We start from the raw sequence: 10,613 nt of genomic DNA, 5'->3' as shown, positions 1-10,613 counted from the left end.
ACGTGACGGCGGGTCACCCGGGCACGGCCGGATCAGCGAGCGGAGCATGGAGGAGCAGAGCGGCCGCATGAGTCGTGGGGGGGGGGCACCCGGAAACCGCGGCACTTCCTCCGGCGCCAGTGCCGCTCTAGCGCGTCGCTGCTCTCTGGCCGGGCTCAGTATGGCGCCCGTGGAGCATCTCGTGGCCGACGCCAGCGCCTTCCTGCGGGCGGCGCCGCTCCAGGTAGCCCGGGCGGGGGGGGGGGCAGAGGGAGCGGGGGGGGGGACCTTCCTGCGGTGGGGGGGGGAGCGCGGGGGAGGGGCCCGTCTCACCCGCTGTCCCCGCAGGAGATTGGCAGGCGCGTCTACACCACCCGGGAGGTGCTGGCGGAGATCCGGGACCGGGCGGCGCGGCGGCGGCTGGCGGGGCTGCCCTTCGAGCTGCTCCTCCGGGATCCCTTCCCCGAGCATGTGCGGCTAGGTGAGTGACACCCCCCCCCGCCTGCGCCCAACCCTCCCCCCCCCCGCCGGCCCCCTGGAAAGCGCGTCCCCGTCTTGTGTCCGCAGTGAGCGAGTTCTCCAAGCAGACGGGGGACTTCCGCAGCCTCTCCGCCGCCGACATCCAGGTCCTGGCCCTGACGCTGCAGCTGGAGGCCGAGCATGGCGGCGGCCGCCCCCTGCGGACGGAGCCGGGGCCCCAGGTACCTCAGGCGCCGAGTGTGAGGTGCTGGTGGGAGGAGGGGGCTCGGTGGGGAAGGGGAGGCTGAGCCAGCTCCGCTCAAGGCCTGTCCCCGGTGCCCTCTCTCCCTGCCCCGGACTCTGCAGGTGCAGCTCAGCTTAACAAGCCGTCACCCCGAAGCCCCGGTGGACGTTCCTGGCTTCCATGTCCCCCTCAAGGTAGTTGTGGGAAGCAGCACAATTGGGGGCAGAAGGGCCCGGAAGCAGCTTCCCTTCTGCTGATGGCTGTGGGAAGGAGCAGCGCTGGCCCCAACTGGCTGGGAGCCTCCTTCTTCCCCCTAAGCCTTCCCAAAGACAGGCGGCTGGAGGATGCAGAGATAGGGCTGCTGCTTTGGCCAGTTCCTGGGACAGCAGCTGCCTTGACTGACAGGCGTCCCAGGGAGGCTGCTGCACAGGCCCAGCATCGACTGAGATTCATTGTGTTTCTCACTTTCAACCCCCAGACAAAATGCCCAGGGAATGAGAGGATCCCTTTGGAAGCAGAAACAGATCCAGCAGATCCTACAGAGACCGAGTTTTCTTCTTTTCTGTTCTGGAGGAGCCCTCTGCCTAACATAGAGGAGGACTTGGAGGGCCTGTTGGTAAGAGATCCCCTGCCTCCCTTCCCTCGTGGCTGCGTGACTGGACACCGGGGGATTCCTTGACTCAGGGGGCTTGACAGAGACCCTGCCCAATTGGTCCGTCCTTCGCAGAAAGCAGACCCTCTTCTGTTGGAGACGGGGGACCTTGAAGGCCAGGAGAGTAGTGAGGAGGAGGAGAGTGGCACGGAGGACGGCTGGATCACGCCAAGGAACATTGAGCAGATCCAGAAGAGCACTTGCTGGGGGAGCGAGCCTGCCGAGGTGCAGGTCGGCTGCATCACCACCGACTTTGCTATGCAGGCAAGCGGACGAGACCAGGCAGCCCCGTTCACCCCGTTGGGCCTCGCCGTGCTCCGATGCCCCCCCTGACTTGCCTTTTCCCTCCCTCCCCCAGAACGTTCTGATGCAGATGGGGCTACATGTGCTGGCGTTCAACGGCCTGCTGATCCAGCATGCCCGCAGCTACATCCTGCGTTGCCACGGTTGCTTCAGGTAGGTGGTTTGCAAGCGCACAACTGGCTGACTCCTGGCTGGGAAGCCATGGGGCATCCACGGGGCTGATGTGCTGCTCTCTAGGACGACGTCAAAAATGACCCGGCTTTTCTGCCCCCACTGTGGGAACAAGACACTGAAGAAAGTGGCCGTGACGGTGAAAGACGATGGCAGCTTCCACTTGCATTTTTCCCAGAACCCCAAAGTCCTGAACCCACGGGGTCTCCGGGTGAGTGCTCCGTACTGGTGGTCTGCTTCCCCTGCCCTTTCCCCTGTAGCAGGGGCTGCCGATGCTCTAATCTGCCTCTCCTCTACTGCCCCCCCCAAGTGCTGGGGGGGGGGGAGCAGCCGAGCTACCTTAGGCAGCCGTTCCCTGCTCGCCAGCCGCACGCCAGAGAACCGGTTGGGCCGGTCAAGGGTGCCCAGGGCCTCTGCAGCCCAGGGAAGGTCATTGCCTCCATGAGGGTAACGGTCTGCCGGGCTTGTCTCCACAGCACTCCCTGCCAGCTCCACAAGGAGGCAAGCATGCCAGTAACCCCCACCTGACAGAGGACCAGCGCTTCCCCCAGCAGCGGCTCTCCCGCAAGGCCAGGCAGAAGACCAATGCCTTTGACCCGGATTATGTGGCTGGAGTTTCTCCCTTTGCTGAACACGACATTCACAGCCGGGCAGCCAATCTGCAGATCCGGGATACAGCACTGGGTGCGGGCAGGAGGCGCCTGAACCCGAACATGAGTCGCAAGAAGTTTATGAAAAACAAGTGAGGGAGAGGGCAGATTCAGCTCTTCGGCTGTGGGCGAAAGGGCCATTGTGAGGCAATCCAGGAAGGGCTGCAGGAAAAGTGTCTTTTTGAAAAAGTTGTCTTGGACTCTCGAGAAGCAGAGCAGCAGCATTTGGAATAAACCTTGGCTTTCCTTCAATTATGGCTGTTTCTTAGATGTTGAGAAAATAAATTTGGCTTCTTTCAAGTGATGCTTGGTGTAGCTGATATAAACCTTTTCCCTATAGAGACCCTTCTCTAGTTCCCCCTGTGGTTGGACAGTCCAAGCAGCCGAGGGGTCCTACTTTTTCCTTCCTTTTGTTCATCAGGAACCCAGAATGGATTTGGAAGGCTGGAGATGGGCCGGTTTTGTGCTACTTTTCTTCCAAGATGCTTCAGCGTAGCTGTTCAAGACTAAAGTGCGCTTCATCTGTCAAATGGGCATCTTGGCTTTCCTAACACCTGATGCCAGCAGCCTCCCTTTGGGGTTCTGGCTCTAAGCAGGCATATGATGAAACAATTCTTCTGGGAGGACACATTTGTTTGTCCTACACTGTTTGATTTTCTCCCTTGAGGGATCATTGCAAACTGAAGAAAGGAATTAAAATTTCTTCTTCCAGCAGGGTTTCCTGTGAAAGAGAATCTTTCGCAAGCTTGCTGTATTTCAGCAGCTGCAGGTGGTTAAATGCACAGAACCTGGAAGAGCCAGTGTGCTTTTTGGAACGCGCTAATGCCCAGTTGCCTGAGCTGGCATGCTGGCCTTTGAACTCCGCAACCCCTTCAGCCCCAAAACCAAAACTCTGCACGTTGCTTTTCTTCTGACTGGGGTCTCATAATATGAGCCCAGGCCACAGAGCCCACCAGCATTGGCAGCAAAACTGGTAGGGCTTTGTGGGGGGCCACTCCATTCTCCTGGGGGGCTCCGCACTGCTTTGGCTCCTTTCCAAGGACCCCACCCCATCACCAGGCAAGCCTAGCAGGGTCTCCTGCCTCCTGCTCTGGGTCTACAGTGAGGAATATACGGACACCTGTATGGAATAACCTGTATGGAAACCAGGCAGCAGGGATGTTTCAGTGGGTGGAAGGCTGTGGGGGCAGGTGGGTGGGGCAGCCAGAGCAGGGCCAGCCTTTAGCTGGCAGGAAGCCACCTGTTTGTGGTGGACAAGGCTCCTCTGGGGCTCCTCCTGTTGTGGATACCAGCAAGGTTGCCACGGGGCCTGCCATCCTCCTTTTAATGCGCCCGCAGCAGGTGCCCCTGGTCGAAGGAGAGACGGACGGTGGGGTCGCAGCTGGGAGCCGGCGATTGAGACCGATTGGCAGCGGCGTTCCAGGTGCCGGTCCAGCCTGAGAGCGGAGGGCCGGAGCTGAGGAAGGGGCCGTCCAGTCCCCGAGGCGCGGTGGGCAGCGCCGCCCCCAAAGGCCGGCGGTCGAGGCCGAGGCGGGGCCTGCTGGACCACTGTCGCCCGTTGGACCCCGACGCGCTGCTTCTCTCCGTCGCCGGCAGCGGCTCGTCCGCTCGCTCGTCCTGCCGCCGCGGTGCCGCCGATCCCCACCCATGGCCGGTAAGTCTCCCTCGCCCGGCCGCCGCCCCTCCGGAGCTCCGCCGCGCAGGTAGCGCCGGCTCGGGTCTGGTCGGGAGGGTCTGGGCCGGCGGGCTGCTGCTCTGCCCGGGGCGCCGCTCCTCTCTCGGGGGGAGCCGAGCCAGGCGGCGCCTTCCTCCTCCTCCTCCTCCTCCTCCTCCTCCTCTCCCGGCAGCGAGGCGGGCGCTGATCGTGCTGGCCCACCAGGAACCGGGCTCCTTCAACCACGCCTTGCAGCGGGCGGCCGTCGAGGCGCTGGAGAGCGGCGGCTGGAGCGTGGCCGTCTCCGACCTCTACGCGCAGCACTTCCAGCCGGTCCTGTCGCGCGCGGACTTCGCCGGTAAGCGCCCCGCCCGGCCGCCCCCCCCCCGCCCGGCCCCGCTCTCTCCGCCGCCTCCTAACCTCCGCTCGCCCCGCAGGCGACCCCGACGACCCGCGCAACCTCAACTACGCGAAGGAGGCCGGGCTGGCCTGGGAGGAAGGCCGCCTTAGCAGCGACATCCTGGGCGAGGTGGAGAAGCTGGAGGCCGCTGACCTCGTCATCTTCCAGGTGGGCGCCGGCCGTCCGCCCAAAGTCCGGTCTCTGCCCCGCGCGGCTGGCGCGTCTCCCGGCTGGCGCTCCGGCGCCGTTCTAGCCGATGCCCCCGGGCGGAGCGCTTGGTCGAGCCGCCTTCTTTCGGGGTGGGAGAGGTCGGAGCCAGGCCAGGCCGGATGCCGCCCGGGGCCCTCAGCGGATCTCGGCGGCGCCCTGGTGGTGAGCCCGGCTGTGCTTGCCTTCCAGTTCCCTCTGCATTGGTTCGGCCTCCCGGCTATCCTGAAAGGCTGGTTCGACCGCATCCTCATCCAGGGCTTTGCCTACTCCTACGGCGCTATGTACGACCAGGGGCCTTTCCAGGTAGGCGGCTGCGGGGAGCAGCTCCACTCCCCACCCTAGACCGAAATGGGGGTCAGCAGGCCACACAAACCCAACTGGCATCTTGCTGCCCCCCCCCCCCCCGTTGCTTTCTGGCCATCGCAAAGGGCCCCTCATGCTGGCCCTGAGCCCCCCCCCTTGCCCTCTGTTGCTGGGGGGAGCATGGCAAAAGCCCCCCCCCCACACACACACAGAGGCAGCAGTGGTGGTGACAGGCCCCTGCTGGCCCCTCTCCTTGGCCTGACTGTGCTTTGCTTGCCTGCAGAAGAAGAAGGCCCTGCTGTCCTTCACCACTGCCGGGATGGGCTCCATGTACACCCCAGCGGGCATCAATGGAGACATTAACATCATGCTCTGGCCGATACAGGTGAGGGAAGAAGACCAGAGGCCCAATCTTGGCAACAGCTCACTTCCTGCACTGAGGATGGGGATGCTGCCTAGAGCCCTGTTGGAGACTCACCTCTGGAGAGTCTCCTGCGTTTCTAAGGTTTGTGCGCAGTCCGAAGTCCCAGGAGGGAGGGCTCCCAAGGGCAAAGAGAAATTCTGATATGCAGGAAGAGGGCCAAAATGGACATGCACGCAGGGCAGGCTCCAGCATTTCACAAGGTATTATCTGGTAATTCTGTTGATTTAATCTCTGGCAAGATTTGTTTGTAAATAAACTACTCCGAAGTAATAGAACAGCAGAAGGGCCTTGTGCTGGCCTTGGTCCTGTGGACCTGGCAAGGCGTTCAGGTACAGATGCTTCCTCCAAGGCCAAATGCCAAGACGGTGCATTTGCCTGGCTCCCGGCGAGCTTTATGGCCCCTCCTGTTCTCACCCATGCAGAGTGGCACCCTTCATTTCTGCGGCTTCCAAGTCTTGGCTCCCCAGATTGCTTTCAGCATCGGCCAGCGCACTCCGGAGGACGTCCGTTCCCAAATCCTGGAGGACTGGAAGAAGAGACTGGCAACCATCTGGGAAGAGACACCCCTCCGCTTTGCCCCAAACTGCCTTTTTGAGCTGAATCCGGCTCAGGGCTTTGTGCTGAAGGAAGATGTCAGGGAAGAGCAGGGAAAGGAGCCCTACGGGCTGACTGTGGGCCAGCACCTGGGGAAGCCATTCCCACCAGACAGCCAAGTCAAGGCCCAGGAGAAGCGACTGTCCCGTTGGGAAGCTGTGTAGGGTTGCAGTGTGGCCATGAGCCCACTTCTCCCCCTCCCCTAGAAATCAGCCGGTGCAGGGAAAGGGGCCCCTCCGCAACAGGGCCTAGTTAAGACAATGGGGGGGGGGGTCTTTCAGGCTCTTTCTCTTGGTGGTGTAATTGGGGGCTTCCATTGCCTTGAAGGGCTGCTGGCCACGGGGTCAGAGGGGTCTGCTAGCCTTGCTTCAGCACTTGTGTGCCTAAACCCCGGGGGCCTTTTCACGTATTTAGGGGGCTGTCGGTGCCTGCTTTTAATCTGTCAGAAGTTGGGTCCGAAGTGATCATTGCCCCTCCTCCTCCTCCCTCTGTAAGTGTTCTTTGTGAAATAAAAGCCCTGAATGTGGACCTTACGCCAATCTTCTGTGGTTAATTTGCCAGACTGAAACACGGTTAGGCACTCCACAATAGCTACAGGTAGTCCTTGAGTTACGACAGTCCATTTAGTGACTGTTCAAAGTTACAACGGCACTGAAAAAAGCAACATGACCGTTTTTCACAGGACCGTTGCAGCGTCCCCGTGGTCACGTGATCAAAACTCAGATACTTGGCCATTGGTTCGTATTTATGACGGTCACAGTATCCCGGGATCATGTGATCACCTTTCTCACCGCTCCGATAAGCAAAGTCAATGGGGAATCCAGATCCACTTGATAACCATGTTGCTAATTTAACAAATGCAATGATTCACTTAATAACTGTGGCAAGAAGAGTCGTGAAATGGAGCAAACCCATTTAACGAATGTTTCACTTAGCAATGTAAATGATGGGCTCAATTGTGGTTGTAACTCGAGGACTACCTGTAGTGCCGTTTTCCAAATAAGCAGCTTACATTGAGGCAAATCGAGGCAACCGGATTCTCTTTCATTCACGTCTGTAGTCGTAGGTTGCTTTAGAAATGGCCGTCAGCCTTGCCGAAGAGACACACACAGCTCAAGAAGCACAGAAAAGCCCCTTTAGTTGTGGGAGACACATCAGGTCGACTGACTCAGGTATCAGAGTGCAGAATTAATAAGAGGACACGAATGCAGTGGTGAGATTACACTTTGTGTGGCCACTGTGATCACAACTAAAACCTCTGTGCCCAAAGTGCATCTTGGGGCATTCCCATTCCTATTATGGGTCATCACGACCATTTCTCAGTCTGCTCCCCATAGAACAGAGCAAAAAGTTCCAGCTCTGCTGGCAGCTGCCAAGTTGAAAGGCAAATGCAGGCCAAGTTCAGAAGATCACGAAGCCTAGACTTCACTCCCGCATAAAGCTCTCCCTCCCCCACCCCACTTTGCCAAGACAGAAATCTGCACTTCCCCCAATGCTCTTCCCGGGATAAGAACTTCCAGACCAACTCGAAATTTGTTGAGGAACATCAAGTATGCAGCCCCAAGTGGCAGTCAGCTGGAGAAACTGAGTGCAACCGAAAAACGAGGCTCTGGAATGGGTGAGATGTCCATGCGCTGAGCCTCTTCCTGCAGCCTCTGTTCTTTGGAAGGCCCTTTGCAAAACTCGGGGAATGAATGCTGTTAAACAGGAGACGTTGGAAAGAACAGCACAAGAGTTACACACTGTGAAATGAAAACTTTCAAAGTTTTATTCTGGACTGCAGCTGTGTACAGAAATATAGTTGCAAGTATACAAATGTCCCAATTGAAGCAAAATATCTCTTTAATATCCAACAGGTTATCACAGAAGAGCTAAAAAAACAAATGCAAATGAAGTCCCCCCCCCCAGCCCCTTCAATAGAACAAATTGAAAATTGGTTATCAGTGCTCTGAGAAACCCACCGACACAAGCCAGGGAGACACAAACGCACAATGGGCCAAATTAGGCTACATTCACATTGCAGGATCCGGAAGGGGCTGCTCAATGGCTGCTTGATCTCTACCCAAAGCCAAGCAGGAACGCAGGAAACAAGGGGAAGGAAAGCAGGGGGACTCCGGGAGAAGGCAAAGCCTGGGCCCTCCCTGTTTCCCATGAGCCACGCAGCTCCCCTTGCAAGGTGGCCCACACACTGGAGAAGCTGGGACAGAGAGACGGAGGGAGAGCCTCTTCAGCATTCCCAAAGCTTTTGCCTCCAAGGAGACTCCATTCCCATGGAGGGAGCCTGACCCCCACAAGCCGACAGCCCAAATACAACAGCCTAAACAGTCTGCTGCATATATGGCAGAGGGGAAGGGAGGACCAGAGCTTTGCTTATTGCTTCAGGACATGCAGAAATCCAGCTGAAAAAGAACGTGGGGCTTTGGGAAACTGCCTGCTTACTATGACTAAATCAGAAGCTGCCTACAATGATTGGGGACCCACCTGCGAGTGACTTTTTCAGACTGAGAAAAAAAGGTCTGTGTGTGTGTGTGTGTGTGTGTGTGTGTGTGTGTCTTTGAGTCAGCCTTGACTCCTGGCAAGTGCTTAGACAAATTCCTGCAGTTTTCTTAGCAATATTTCATTTGTGGTTTGTCTCTGCCTTCTCCCGAGGTCTGAATGAGAGTGATTAGCCCAAAGTCATCTAGCTGGCTTTTTAACCTGGAACTAGAACTCACAATCTCCAATTTCTAGCCAGAAATCTTAATCACTACAGCAAATGGCTTTCTAGTTAGATATTACTATGTCTAATACCAATTGTGTTATTTCAAGGTAATAACATAATCAAGTTATGAAATGAAATTAAGGAAAATTTCACTAAGAAAGGAGAAGTTGCAAGAATTTCTGTGAGAACAACAAATACATTAACTAGAATAATGTTTTTATTTCAAACGATCCTGGTTTTGAAAAATGCTTTTTTTAAACAGCAGCAAATAATTTTATCAAGATTTGTGTGGCATGGCAAGAAATCAAGGGTTAAATTCAAAATTCTGCAAGATGCAAAAGACAGGGACCATTAGGATTGCTTGACTTTATACTTTGCACTCGTTTAATTTCGATGAAATGATGGGTCTTTCTGAGAAAAAAAAAGAACGTTGAAATGGAGGGTCATAATCTGAGGTTTGTTTTGCTGTCGGCTTTTATCGTAGCATAATATTAATGTGAATTTTAATTATGTGAAAAATAATGCATTGAGAAGAATATGAAATAAATATGAACACTGGTTGTGCCCGAAGATACCTTTATTGACTTTTAGCAAAGAAGTATTCTACAGAAGACCAGCAGCATACCATATTTTTCGGAGTATAAGACACACCTTTTTCCTTCAAAAGAGGCTGAAAATCTGGGTGCGTCTTATACACTGAATGCAGCATTTTTTGCCTCCTGAACCCCCCCCCCCCTTTTCATCAAAATGGCCATGCATAGCCTTCAGGTTTGCAGAGTGCTCCTGGGAGCTGGGGAGAAATTTGCTTAATTTTGCCCCCAGCCCCCAGGAGCACTTCATAAGCCTCCTAAAGGCTATTCATGCCCTTTTCTTGAAAAAAAATCCGGGCCCATTTTTGGGAGGTTTGCAGAGTGCAAAAACTTTTTTTTTTAATTTGCCTCTTCAGAACCTTGCTGCCTCTTATACTCCGGTGCATCTTATACTCTGAAAAATATGGTATATGAAGAAATGGCTAACAACTGATCTCAGAGGGATAAAACTTCCAATGGTTTGGATCTGTACAGCTAATGGGGATAAAAAAAAAATTTAAATTTTTTAAAAATAAAATGATTATTGATATATGACACCAGGAAAGTTATCAAAAAATATAAAAGTATTTCAAAGTAGTGTTAGAAATGTTAAAAACATGAGAGGATATTTTATCATGCATGATGGACTTGTGAGAAAGCCAATAAAACTTTGCATACAAATTCACACAATGATGCAAAGAATCTTAAAACATTACTACTTCAAAGAAACTAGAATGCTCTTTATTCAGTCGTATGGAAAATGAATCAGAAAAAAACTCACGGCAGACGGATCTCATAGATGGTAATTGCAGCAAGATTATCATAAGCACAACTTTGCAATGGAAGGTTAATGAAATCCCCACAGTGGAGGAATGGATTGTGAATATGTCAGGATTTGCAGAAATGGTAAAACTGACCTACAGTATTTAATCATTAAAAAAAACCTTTTTTTGAATGACTGGAAACCTCATGGACTTTTTGCTGAAAGAAGAAATGAAACTATGGTTTATGGGTTTGAGGATTAAGCCACGCGTGGACTAAATAAGGGACTGAGGGATTATTCATTTATTTATCTATTTATTTATTTTGTATGCCGCCCACTCTCAAAAAGACTCAGGGCGGCTTACAATAAAAGGGAGGGGGGATATAAAAAAATAAAATAAAACAACAGTTTAAAATTACACAACATTCACAAACCTGAAGTGGGGCTGGATAATTCAACAGCCCCCAGGCCTGCCGGAACAGCCAGGTCTTAGTCGCTTTGCGGAAGGCCGGAAGGGTAGTAAGGGTCTGGATCTCA

The 10,613-nt window shown here is 54.5% G+C and overlaps 2 protein-coding genes across 3 annotated transcripts; both read left to right on the top strand.

The window, feature by feature from the left end:
- Nucleotides 1-27: 27 nt before the first annotated feature.
- On the top strand, nucleotides 28-2,763 carry NOB1 (NIN1 (RPN12) binding protein 1 homolog). Its single transcript, XM_032210127.1, has 9 exons — nucleotides 28-223; nucleotides 328-460; nucleotides 547-680; nucleotides 805-876; nucleotides 1,161-1,298; nucleotides 1,410-1,598; nucleotides 1,693-1,790; nucleotides 1,875-2,019; nucleotides 2,285-2,763. The coding sequence occupies exons 1-9, from the start codon at nucleotides 47-49 to the stop codon at nucleotides 2,552-2,554; spliced, it is 1,356 nt and encodes a 451-aa protein (XP_032066018.1). The 5' UTR covers nucleotides 28-46; the 3' UTR covers nucleotides 2,555-2,763.
- Nucleotides 2,764-3,732: 969 nt separating this feature from the next.
- Nucleotides 3,733-6,576, top strand: NQO1 (NAD(P)H quinone dehydrogenase 1). 2 transcript variants are annotated; one of them, XM_032210139.1, is made up of 6 exons: nucleotides 3,733-4,112; nucleotides 4,303-4,470; nucleotides 4,550-4,680; nucleotides 4,912-5,025; nucleotides 5,309-5,410; nucleotides 5,872-6,576. In XM_032210139.1, exons 1-6 carry the CDS (start codon nucleotides 4,106-4,108, stop codon nucleotides 6,205-6,207), a joined length of 858 nt encoding a protein of 285 aa, XP_032066030.1. In that variant the 5' UTR covers nucleotides 3,733-4,105; the 3' UTR covers nucleotides 6,208-6,576. The 2 variants fall into 2 exon arrangements, with proteins under 2 accessions (XP_032066030.1, XP_032066038.1); XM_032210147.1 differs by having other exon boundaries at nucleotides 3,736-4,112; nucleotides 4,306-4,470; nucleotides 5,872-6,245.
- The last annotated feature ends 4,037 nt before the right edge of the window (nucleotides 6,577-10,613 follow it).

Source organism: Thamnophis elegans, chromosome 1 (assembly GCF_009769535.1).
Source record: "Thamnophis elegans isolate rThaEle1 chromosome 1, rThaEle1.pri, whole genome shotgun sequence".
Classification (NCBI taxonomy): Eukaryota; Metazoa; Chordata; class Lepidosauria; order Squamata; family Colubridae; genus Thamnophis; species Thamnophis elegans.
This window is presented reverse-complemented; position numbering and strand designations above follow the sequence as displayed.